The sequence below is a fragment of the Anser anser genome, assembly GCF_964211835.1.
Source record: "Anser anser genome assembly, chromosome: 1".
NCBI classification, from domain to species: Eukaryota; Metazoa; Chordata; class Aves; order Anseriformes; family Anatidae; genus Anser; species Anser anser.
This window is the reverse complement of record NC_139720.1, coordinates 60,997,416-61,010,427: the sequence shown is the minus strand read 5'-3', so window position 1 is coordinate 61,010,427 and position 13,012 is coordinate 60,997,416. Positions and strand designations below refer to the sequence as shown.

At 38.2% G+C, this 13,012-nt stretch overlaps 1 protein-coding gene across 8 annotated transcripts in view; it reads right to left on the bottom strand.

The window, feature by feature from the left end:
• The window catches only part of KIAA1549, a 144,378-nt gene that overhangs the window by 35,268 nt on the left and 96,098 nt on the right, over positions 1–13,012 (bottom strand). For all 8 annotated transcript variants that reach the window (XR_014587458.1, XM_083846393.1, XM_083846387.1 and 5 more), the window contains 2 exons: positions 12,801–12,978; positions 11,290–11,474 (listed from right to left, as the gene is read on the bottom strand). Coding sequence is in view for 7 of the 8 variants with exons in the window: in XM_083846393.1 (XP_083702519.1) it covers positions 11,290–11,474; positions 12,801–12,978 (363 nt within the window). In the remaining variant the exon portion in view is untranslated. The remainder of the gene's footprint in view (positions 1–11,289; positions 11,475–12,800; positions 12,979–13,012) is intronic.

The window sequence follows — 13,012 nt, the reverse complement described above, 5'->3', positions numbered from 1 at the left end:
TTCAAAGTCTTGTAAAGCCCTGTACAGCTAAATATTTCTAGATACTCCCTACTGAAAAAACCTGAAGTTGGCACTACCAGCTCCAACCAATATATGAACAGTATGAAAGACTGTATGCACGTGTATGTGCATATGTATGAAAAACTTGAATTACAAAAACACAGTGTGAAAAAACATGTATATAAGATATGATACATGATACCTGATAATATAAATGATGGTCCTCGTTTCATAAGTAGATACAGAGTAGATTTTTTTGGTTTTGTTTTTTTAAAATAACAACTATCACTTGAGAAGTAGAAATGTCAACATGATTACTAATGCAGAAACGATGCCAATAGGAACCCACTTCATCTTAAAAAAAATCTACACTTCATGGTCTACATTAGACCATGGCAACATTATGACTAACTGAGAACTGATACTAACCAAAAACTATATTTTCAGTGACAAGTGTGACAACTCTGCTTTCTACAAGACTGGACAGTCGGATCGCTGGGACTCAGTGGAATGAATGAACAGTGCTGTTCCAGGCTGAAAATGTTTCCGACATTTTCTTAACAATGGCATGCCACCTACCATGTTTTTCTTCCTTTCCTTTATATCCAGTTGTAGAGTGTAACATCCTGGACGACCTCTGCTCATCTTAGCACAGGTAGTCAGAACACCACTTGTGGATCAGTCACCTACTACTCATAAATTAATCGCCACCACGGAAGGAATACAATCTTTTTTCAAGAAGTTGCACTCATGCCAGCACTGCTATCTGCACAGGTGCTGAAACTAAACGTCTTTTTATCAGTCTCAAGTGCCTTTACTTACTCAAGTGCTTAAGACTGCACAAAACCAGTACTAGCAGAGATCTCTTGCTTTAAATTTAAGTTGTTACAGAAGGATTTCATTTGATGTATTTTTATACATTTGTGAAAGGGAAAAAATAAACAACTCTGAAGGTTACCACTAAAACGAACATGTCTGAGCTAATGCATTATTAAGGCATTGTACAACAATAAAAATGCAGTGCCTGCTGAAATCCAAGGGGAAGATGATTTTAAATTTGCAAGTCAAGACAGTGTTTTAATTGTGTTGCTAAATACCAAATGAAAGAAAAATTTGGAGCTCAGTTCACAGAACAATCAAATAGTTTCTACAGAAGCCTACGAAGTCTGTGCACCTTGGTCAAGGCTTACTGCTTGAAAACTGCTAATAGTTTCAGTACTGTTCAAAATACAGAAAGATATTGCTGCCAAGATATTGCTTTCCTAGATGCAGATACACACCACAAATGTCAACAATCTGTTTTTATCAAGAAAGCAAAGACTACACATACAGGTCAGTGAATAATTTCAGCAGAAAGCAGTAGAGAAGAAATACACTTTACTCACTTTTCTTCTTGTAGTTCCTCTAATTAAAGCCATGTGTTTTTTGTTTGTTTGTTTGTTTTGTTTTGTTTGTTTTGTTTTTAATGTTTGTTTGTTTGTTTGTTTGGAGTAGCAGCAGCATTTGAATTTGGACATAAAATGAAGAATAATACACCAAGACAATTTTCTATTGATTTTCTCCTACAAGATTACTTTGTTCCTTGTAGAGACAGAAGCACTGAGTAGAGGCTGTTAAAATACATTTCTAAGGAAACAAAGACACTAAGCATGATTTCAAAGATAGAATTTGAGTGTTGGCATATAATATATGAACAGGACTGGAATGCCTGTAAAGAAGTCCAATGACTTATGACCTTACTAAAATACAAGCACATGGAACGTTACAAAAATGATGGGATAAAGAAGCTAGAGAAAAAAATGTTTTCAAATCTACTATTTAAATGCAGCCAGGCAGTGAGAATCAGTGTTCTTAACACTAATAGGGGTTGAAGATGTAAAAAAGCAGTCTGATCTAGTGTTGTTTAAAGCTATTAAACATCGCAAACTTCCTTCTGAGATTCACAGCACCAAATGCTTCTCTGTATTTCCAGGGCACTATACCATAGGGTAGTGTGAATTCAGTGTGTGCACTAATTGCATTACTCTCATGGTGCATCAGTAATTACAATTATTTGCATTGCTTCCTAGAGTCTTTTTAATTTTAACTTATTTTTTTTTACTCTGCTTCTACTACTCTATCCAAGATACGGACTACTACTTCCCCCAACAGCAATCATTCATCCATATTGTCTGCAGTAACTATTCCTTCAGATACTTAAAATACCTATCAATTTACCAATAAATAAGAATTTAGAAATACTGAGGTCTGTTCACCTTTCTTATTCAGTCTCATCTTCCTATTCAGCTCATTCTTTTCATATCATTCCCATCCGTTATGCACATATGTATATATGCTCCATCTTTTGCTTATATTGCTCCCCTTCAACATAAAATCAATTTGCATCATGGCCATGTACTGTCTGGAAAGTATGCATACAAATCATATATGCAATTCAGCAACAATAATGCACATCTGAATCAAGGCACAACAACTCCTTGTTGATCAAAAAAACACATTAGAAGATCATACAGAAGAGTTCTTTTTTTATTGCCTCCCTGAAAATAGTGAGAGAAAACCCATTTGTATTTCAAGGTCTTTTTGTGCTCTGCACACAAATTTGCCTATAAAATATATGATGAAACCAACTTGTGCCATAAGCACAAATTCTTTCTTGGCCTTTAAAATATCTTAAGCATCATTGGGAAATGTTTAGAGAGATCACTCATTGCTCCTGGTTGGTTTATGGTTTTTGTTTTAGAACTACAGTTAAAAAGGTTTCTAAACAGATTTAAATATCTTCATGTGATAATTACTGATGTCTGTATAAGAAGGGTTTGTATACTGGCTGTTCAATACATCATCTCTTATGTGGGATACCCTCTTGCTACTATTATGACTGTCTTAGAGCCTGTATTAGTACAACAAGCCTTGTCTCAAAAAAGCAGGGGTTTGAGAACTGAGAGCCAAAGAAGGGCTTGTATGTGCAACATGCTATCCATTTTGTCATGCTGGACCAATACGTCATCATACAAATTATGTTTCACATTTGTCATCACAACAGCACTTCTGTCAGCTGTCACCATTACTGGGAATAGGTCAAGCAGTTGAACAAACGTGTCCTTGCAGAGAAGAAACATGCCTATAGTTGCAGGGGTTTCTACCATCAAGCCTGAGAAAAAGAGTGCACAGTATAGATGATGCTGGCACAGAAAACCAGAATAAGCTAGTGTACATTGTCTGGTCCCAGTTTCCTTCTCTGAAAAGTCAAAACCGTGATTTCCTGCCCACCACCATAAACATCATACGTATAAGAAGGAATGCCATGGAAAGCACTACCTCAGGAATTTTGCCCCTGGCACAGGATTAAAAACAAATGAATAAAGAAACCTCCAAATTTTCAAAAAATTTTAAAAGCCTGAAATTCTTAAGAAACCTGTTCTGAAATATTTTAAGGATGCTTTTTATTATGGATGCTTTTCATGGGTTTTCATCATCGCCATTCTTCTCCTTTCTGCATTTCCTGCTGCCACATTAATACTACCATGACAGCTCAGTGAATTTCACAAAACACAAGAGAAAGCATGTTGCTGAAAGCCCCTAACTCTGAGTACATCTATGCCCATAGGCTGCTAAGGTAACTGCTGTAATAGGCAGAGTTTTGTGTTTGAATCATACGCAGTTTTAGCTTTCCTCCTAAGACAGAAATGCCGCAGGGTGGATACTATGAATCAGGCTTTGGTGAGGTTCTTTTGCAGACTAGTTAGATGAAAGTGTCAGGAATAAGTCAGAAAACGACCATCAACTTTATAAAATAGAGGTGACTACTCTGTCTCAGTTCCAACAGTTTCTTTTCCATATGCTACGTCAAAAAATTACTTCTCAAAGGCCATATAAGCAAGACTGATATCAACTACAATCTCTAGCAGGTAGCACAGCATGTCAAAAAATTACGAATTAAAAAAAAATTCCCAACTTGTGAGGCAAGAAAATATGTTCATAACATGTCTCTCACTGTCTGGACAGAATACATACACAATACAGTCCAGAAACACTTTCTCAAATAGTGAGAAAATTACTGACAAACTTTAAGACAGAACACAGATTAACAATTTTAGTGTTTGTGCTGACATTTTGTTGGGCACAGTGAGCAAAGATAATCCCGTGGTCTTATAACTCAGACACATTTATAAATCTAAAGAGTACTTAATGCAGACAGAATGAAAGCACATTAATATACACTGTAGAAATAATCTGCTTGCTAAAATGAAGCTACAGTTTCTTTTCCCTCCTTCCTTGTTGTGCCCCATTATCCATGACTATCCTAAAATTAAGGTAAATCTGTTTCTTGCTACAGGCCCAGAGATCCTTTCAAATGATGTTGCCATTTCATGCAGGCACCTGTAATTTGAGGAGATAAAGTATACAAACAAATCACCTAGCTTGTCAGCTCTGGCTATAAAAGCCTTCCATTCACACTGTCATTTTGCTACAATCACAATGTCAATTGCAAACCATTTAGCGAAATTTCTTGCTGTCCTGCAACAAGTGAGTAGTGACATTAAAACCACTAATAACAATAATTTGATATTGGTGCATATCCTTGTTCTCAAAATAGCTAAATTCTATGGTAAACTATCATCTTACAGTAGGAAAGACAAATTTACTTCCCCAGTAGTAATCTAATCTTAGTGGTCTATTATGACTAAAATACTATAAAGTTAATCTGTGTTTTGAAAATGGATTTTTTTAAGTCCTTTTCAAAAGTAGCCACTATATAAATATTACTCTATAAATCCATGTGTCATCTACGTTTTGAAAATCATATGCAGTTCTGGTTTCCCCCACTCAAAAAAAGATTGAAAAGAATTAGAAAATGTAGACTTTTCAAAGGCTAGTTCAAAGAAATGGTTCAAAAAAAAAAAAAAAAGGGTGAAGACAACAAGCAGTCCTCAATCTAGGAAAAAGACACTGGAGATGGGAAATAACAGAGATCTGAAAAGTCAAGACTGGCACTGAGCTGGTGTCCAGAAACCAGCTGTTCACCATCCCCTCCAATATAAGGACCAGGAGCATCACAGAAAACATGGAGGTAGCAGGATAAAAGCAACACAAAAGATGACAACATGGTTCTTTCACATAACGTGCTGGATAAACACCTGTCAGCAGCTCAGATTAGTTTAGAAGGACTGGAAAAGTTCACAGAGGACAAATCCACTGAGGATTGCTAAGTATCACCAATTCTAGAGTGAAAAGTCCCTGAGTCTCATAATTGGAAGCTGAAAAGTTACTCAAAGAAAATTATCATATGTCCCTTCCCTGTCCTTATCCCCTTCTATAGACTCATGGCTTTTGGCAGATGGGCCTTTCAATCAAAATTTTGTATGGCTGCTCAAATGTTTATTAAAAAAATGCAGACAGAGACACTTTAGGTTTTTTTTTGTTGTCTGTTTGTTTTTTGTTGTTGTTGTTTTAAATCTGCTGGTATAAGCAGTATATCCAAGCGTGGTATTTTATATCTACAACTTTTCAATAGCTAATCCTCAGTACAGAAGATGAATTTCCACAAAAGAGCTCTTGCAGAAGGACTGACATCAGAGAACTGCATTGTTGAGAAGTAATTAAGATGTTGAATACTGTGTTCCTTGTTAGAATCCGGCTATCGAGTTGAACACAGCAAAACCTGTATGCCAGTTTCAGAAAGACAACATTTTTGATAGTTAAGGTTGCTGTTAGAAATGAAAGGTATTTGTTATGCAAACAGTTGGCACAGACATAAATCTCTTGCAGAAACTCATGTCAGTTTTCGAGTAGTTTTTATAAGACTGGTGTCAGCTGCCTTTCTTTACATGAATCTCTTTTGACTGGAATTATTCTGAAATGCAGAGCTATTGCCTCCACATTATACTGATGAACAAAAGCATTACAGGATGTCAAAACATCACAAGAATTCTTTGTATCAGGAGCAGAAGCCTAGTATTTAGCCTCCAGCAGGGCTGGCCTCTTTGATCTCGGGAACATCCAAGAGGTAGTTTACTGAATAGAAAATAATAAGCAAAACTCTCTGTTCAGAGGTGTAAAGATACACCTGACACATGAGCTTTGGGTATCAGATGTTCCTTCTTGGGGGAAAAATAAAAATCCATACCAGCCTGCCTGACGTGCTGTAGGATGCAAGACTCGTTACCTGTAACAGCGAGCGATGTGGGGTGGTCTGAGTGGCTGCCACGAGCTCTGCGGGTTACAGCAGACACACAGGAGCTGGAAACAGTCCCCAGGTGATTACACATCAGCTGAGGTTTGCTGGCGCACGATGTAAACCGGCAGCCCTCCAGCTCTCACACTGTCTGTGCTACTGCTCACGGACAAGGTGGGGAACCACATGCTTCGTCCTAAGCTTCGCTGGGGTCGATGCACCCCACCTCTCCCACAGGTCAACGTGCAGGGACACTGAGCCAGAGAGGTGTGCGCAGCCTTTAAGAACCATAGTGGCACACCTAGGCCCCAGAGAGGAGCAACTCCTGGCTGGAGAAGCAGCCTTTTTTCCCTCCAGGGTTTTAGAACGTGCCCTTGGAAAAACTAGGAACTGAGCGAGCCACTCGGTCAAAGTCAGCACTGCAAAGGCAATGACTTCAGCGTGCCCATCGTTCCACGGAGTCACAGACCGGTTTGTGCTGGAAGGGATCTTAGACCATCCAGTGCCCCCCCTACCATGGGCACGGACACCTTCCACTAGGACATCCAGGACCTTCTAAAGATCAGTAAGTTTGTCCATAGGATTAAGATTTCTGTCAATAGGGCCAGGAGACTTCCCCTGAGTAACTGTCAAGAGCTGGAACTACTTCTGAAAACTCCTAGCGAGGGATTTGACTTTTTCTTCTCTGAAAGCTCATACACAGCAGGGAAAGTTAGATCCCTAGAGAGCCAGGTCCCATTTTAATTGTGGATGTCCACAGGGAAATAAATATTATTGCCAGCTCTGTTTGCATTACAAATGTATAGAATGTGTGGGTTTTTTTCTTCAGAGAAGAGGAAAAGCATTGACAGTATTTTTGCGCAAAAATGGCTGTAGTCCTGTACTGAGCAGGATGATGGTTTGGACATTAAAGACATTTCTCCATTTTCTCACAAAGACGAAAAACAAACCACTGCAAAAATTCAATTTCCCACAAAGACACAGTACAGATTCTTTGCAATAAGAAAGTTCATGTTGTAACAATGTTGTGGTGGATATAGGCAAAGGCAAGAGAAAATCATGTAATTTAAGAATGGTACTTATGCAGCTTTTTATTCCGAAAAGCAAAGACACCTTTATCCAGTGCAACAACCCAGATCACATCAAGGTGAATTTCTTGTAGGATGCTACAGCTTACCGAACAAGTCATGAATACTTGATGTGCCTGTTAAATATCTCAGCTCCATCTCTTGAAAAGAATTACCCTTGCATAGACCAATGAATCTTGCATAGAAATTCACTGCTCTGACCTGCTTCCGTAACTTCTAGTTTAAAAAGGGTCCCAGAAAACTCTGATTTAAGCACCTTTTCCCATTTAGTCTCCAGACAAAAAGGCCACCTAGTATTTTCCAGATATTGTCGATCCTGCTTTGAGGCAGACAGATGGACTAGAAAATCTACTAGAGTCTCTTCAAGGTCCATTGTTTATTACAATATTTTTGAACCTTATTTTGATAGCACCAGTTTCCACAAAAGTTTTCCTTTCTATCTATCTATGTTTCAATTCACCTAAATTGCAAGCTTCTGAGACCATCTGGAAGGAAAACATTTCTTATAGTTATTGCACTTTGCATTCTCAGTGTCAGCAAAACACTCCAGCCTTGTTTGAGTTCAGGCTGTCTCTCTGTCTTTCGCAGAGATAACCTTGTAAGGACGCTTATGCCATCCTATCTGCAGGACTGGGATACAGTGACGAAACTAGAAAGCCAGATAGAAATAACAGAAACTGGTAGCGTGGCATGTTACATCTGCTCCACAGAACGGGCCTTTGTTGAATACAGTCTGCCATGCACAAGTCGTTGCCTTGTTGTATCTTTGAGAGTGACCTGGCCTTGAGGGTGGGGGCAAGCAGCAACACCAGACTCAAGCTCAGCTTCAAGGCTGCTATGACACAACTACAGATGCAGCCTTGGATAATTCTATGGGTTTATCACCATAGGACCTAAATATTTTTCAACACAACTATGCCTGGTGACATGAAAAATATGCTATTATCTACAGTCGCAAGTGGTGGGCTGTGACCCAAATACTCTCAAGAAGCATGGATGCTGCAGAAACACCATGCTCTGGACTGAGACCAAAGAAGGCTGGCATGACGGAGTGCCTGCACAGCCAAGATACCTTGTGATCTTTCCCACACGGTGCTGTACCCAGGTAGCCATACTCTCAGGGGCAAGCCAAAAGGCATTTAGGGTCTTAACAACAGATAATTGTACTTGTCTGCTTCATTGGAAGGTAGATTATTAGGGTATGCAATTTATCACTTGCTCATAATGGTGGTCGTAGGAACACAAATATCCTACCTACCCAAGGGAAAAAAAGAAATAAAAGATAATTCTGTGAAAGTAAGCCTTAACAAATAGAAGATTAAAATTCAAATGACTATATGGCCTGTGTGCAAATCAAAATATTTCAGGATGAAAGCAGGTGTTTAAAACTAGAATTAAGTGATTAAATAAAATGAAGAAAGAAAGAAAAGATCAATGACACACTGGGCTACAGAATCTAGAATATAGTGTCTTTAAACCATCTTAAGAGAATTCAAATTTCTAAGAGACACCCCAAACTGAGAATAAAAAGCTCCTGCAAATTTTAAGACTTAATGATGTCATTTGCAGAAAAATGAACATTACTATATGTTTACCCAACTAATCACTGTTGATGTTTTAAGGACCGAGCCTGCAACCTCTATTTCATCTGAACAGGAGAAGAGCGTCCCTGTTTCTTACTTTCCAAACCAGTAGAACTACTGTTAAAAAAAAAAATAAAAAAATTTCAAGTGCAAAACACATTATAGACTTATTACATGTTGACAAAATTGTCTTCTATTTCCAGTATGCATGCCATGCCTGTTAGTGAAATATTTTAAGATTTACACATTCCATTTCTTTATTTACTTTTTTTTCTTAAGCTTAATGGAAGTGAAGAAAAATATCACTATAAATGCATAATCTTTGTGGCTTTTCCAATAAAATATTTGATCTCAAGAAAAAAAAAACAAAACATCTCTAACCAAAATATCCTCCAGTTTACAGAGGTTGTGAAGACCTTCACTTTCCTTTGGTACCAAAGGCAAGTTCAAATAATTATGAGCGTAATGAGGGGGTGCAGGTGGGGTGAAATTTATTTTTAAATTGATTTTTTTTTAAATCTTAAATCCCAGACCACATGACTTGACTCTCTTCATCATTTCTTTGCATTTACTGTAATAAAAAGAATGAAAACCACAAACAATTTAAAAGACCTGAACCAGACCAAATGCACGTCGTCATTTGTATGCTGTCGTGACTGTCTGTGGGTCCTTCAGTGCTTGCTTAATAAGCCCTATTCTGCCCTGGAATTCCAACCCACTGTTTGGAGACATGAAGAGAGCCCAACAACAGCCTGCTATCATGGAACCCAGATTAATTCTTTCATTCTGGGTCCCAAGCAAAGGAAGAATTTTTTTTTTTTTTTAAGTAGATTTTGCCAGATTTTTAATGCACTAACTGATAAAAATTTAAGATGCTTTTTATTGCTTTACCTCATTTAGTATTTAAGCATGAGCCATCCACTGGCACATGAAGGACTGGACTAGATGTCCTTACTGGATCTTTCTAGTTTGCTTGAAGTCACTTCCCTAGAGAAGGAAAAGTGGCTCCCTAGGTGAACTAGGACTTGCATATAAACAAATTCAAGGCTTCTGACTCATGAATGATTAAAATGAAGAACATTGTGGAAGCAGCAGAGGCAAACAATTGAGCAACTTTCCAAAACAATGGGATGAAAAGATGTTTCTGGCCTCACAGCCAACACAGCCGCTTTCTTACAAAATGCTTGAGACAACAGAGAGGTACTGAAAATTTATGTCATGAAATAGTGTAAGAAGGATAATGATCCCCTCCTGCCTTTTTTGTATGACCCTTCTCAAATTAGCTTAAACTACTACAGGGAACTTCTTCAATCAAGGTTTGTGTTATGTATTACCAGAGCACAGGTGAAACCATAGCAGAAGATGAAGTTCATCGAAGGGTACAACTTGTTGCTGACCTTGATTCTTACACTCACTCTGCACTGCCAAGACAAGTGGAAGTTGCTATTGATTTGTTCTGACTGCTTTGGAAGTGCAACCGCTTTCTGCTTCTCTCATCTTTCACATCATTAATTATCTCGAAAAGGAGCATGGTGTACAGACAAGACTTGCTACAGAGAAAACTGTATGACTGAACATGAGGTGACAGTTACAGAAACATGACTACAGTACCACAGGATTAGCACAGGCAGATTACTTTGCCTTTATTAATGCCTCTGATAGCATCCTCACTAATAAGTATTTCTAACAAACAGACATGTTCTCATCAGTTGTTAAAAAGGAAAAGTAGGATTTGTAACCCTTTAAGTCATTTTTCCACTCCTTTTAATTTTGTGAAAATCATGGATCATTTACGGTCTTGAGCACTAAAAAGACAGACTACTGAATTTATCACCATCCTAACCCAGTCCTCCATCACATCAGCCAGCACGCCCACCCATGAAGTCTCATTCAAATCTAGTAACTGCAGTTCTAGTCCTGCAACAGGCTCTCAAAACAGAGTACAGCTCCAGAAGAATGGGGAGCAGCAAAGATGGGCAAAAAGCCCATCCCAAAGATGGAAACTAGCAAATGCTAGTTCCAGTTTGAGGTATAATGGATGGTGTGGTTCAGTTGTCAAATTACTTTAGCGGAAACTCGCCAAATAAAAATTCAGCCCTCTGCAGAAAACAAGGTCACTGCTTCAACACTCAATACATTTCCTCCTACTCAGTTCTAGCTGAAGCCTTGAAATGAAGTGATAAAGGATTCCTTTCAACCTCACTGCCCCTATTTCAGAAGAATGTATCTATCTAACACAGTATCATGTAACTAGGAGAACAGATAAAACACCATGGGATTCTTGACTTTAACTATCATTTAACTTTTTTCTTTGCTTTTTAATGAAAAAGCTCTGAAGCTATGTTTCCACATGCTATTTAAGGATACAAGGCGTTCCCTAGACTCCCACGTTCATTTATGGTCAGAATACTCAACCTCCTCCCAGCACAGCTTCCCCTTTTACCTTCTGTCGCTGCTGAATGTTGCTTATCGTGTCGGGCTGAAACTCCAGCTTGTCTGTTCGACAAAGTTTCCAGTATAAAATAATAACGATCAGGAGCACCACAGCAACTGGGACTGCCACTCCAACAATAATCCATAGGTTGCTATTCTGTGACTCTGAGGAGGACTCCTTCAGCTTTTCCACAGCTGTGAAGTTAAAAGGAAGACAGCAGCTTTATGTGGTTATATATTTTTAACTGAGGACACTTCAAGGTTATGTATTTTTATATTCTTGTAAATACTAGTTCAGGAATTTATCAGAAACCAGCCGCACATCACAGGAAATGTCATACACTTAGAAGTTAACATATGTCATGCTCAGGAAGCATGGGGCAGGTGATCAATTGTTCTGGTCTACCTTCTGAGGACCCGTGCTTAAATTACTGATGATAATACACTTCTACCACATCACTTTGTAACCCCAACCTGACCTAACATAGTGAAATGGGTCCAGAAAAATGACTCACCATTAAGGTGAGAATGTTTTCAACTTTACTGCATCTTGTCTGCATCCTGCTTTAGGTATAATCATCAGCTATCTCTTCTCTTTTGTTATGGATATTGTTATCCTCCCCACCAATAATGACAGTGAATTTGAAATCAGTAACAACCCCCTACCTGTTGTGTATAGCCCCACATTTTTGTTACCTTTTTTTTCCCTTTCTCTATTTCATTGTCAGTGTGAGAGATCTTTTACTCCCAGAGGAAAAAAAGAAAGTCATATTGAAAAGTGTAAACAAACAAGTCATGCATGGAAAAAGTGATTTGGAAAAACTGATAAAACTTCCAATTGCTCTATTTTTTGCATAGTGGCTATACGTGGGACTAAAACCCATAGCAGTAATATATTTCTAGTCAAATTGACACATTTTCTTAAAACAATGCTTTCAAGTCAAAAAACAGCATTTCTATTCAATTTATTTTTGTGTCATTTTTATTAATAGCCATTCTGATGATGAATCTCAAGAGTAAAGGAACATATTTTAGTTCTTACACTTTATACTTCTAACAGCTCATTTACGTCATTACAATTTCTTATATAAAATTACCATTGTCTTATACAAAAAATTTTGCTTGTTTAGTTTCTTCCCAGTAAGAAAGAAAAAAAATCTGTGCCTGTTGAAACAACCATTTAATGATGTGCCAGAGATATTAAGTTTCTGTATGCCGAATAAGCTATAAACAGTCCATGAAGTGTGTTCAACACTTACCGTTTCTATAAACGGAATTTACTATTGCAACTTTTTGCATTTTTGTTCAACCAATATTGCAAACCATTGACAGAAATTAAGAAGTATATGAGCTACTGATCAATCTTTAAAGTGCTGTTTTAATGAGGGACAAAATTTAGAAACATATTCCAAGAGCAAACCACCACAATTGTGGGCACTGTGCAGTGCCATAATCTCCAAAGCTAATATCACCCTTCCCTTTTCTCTCTGCTGGCATCAGTGCAGATTTGACAGGGCTTACGCTGTGCAACGGCGCCTTCAATGCGGTATCCGAGGATGATTGCGGCCCGCTGGATATCAACCCTGTTCATCAGGTCAGAGCACTTCAAAGCACTGAATCTCGCTCCATCTTGATCCTCCACAAAGTAGATCAGCTCCACAGGGTTATCAACACCATCTAACCGTGACACATTCACAATCTGAAGAGAAATTGGAATGCTTTTACATTTTAAG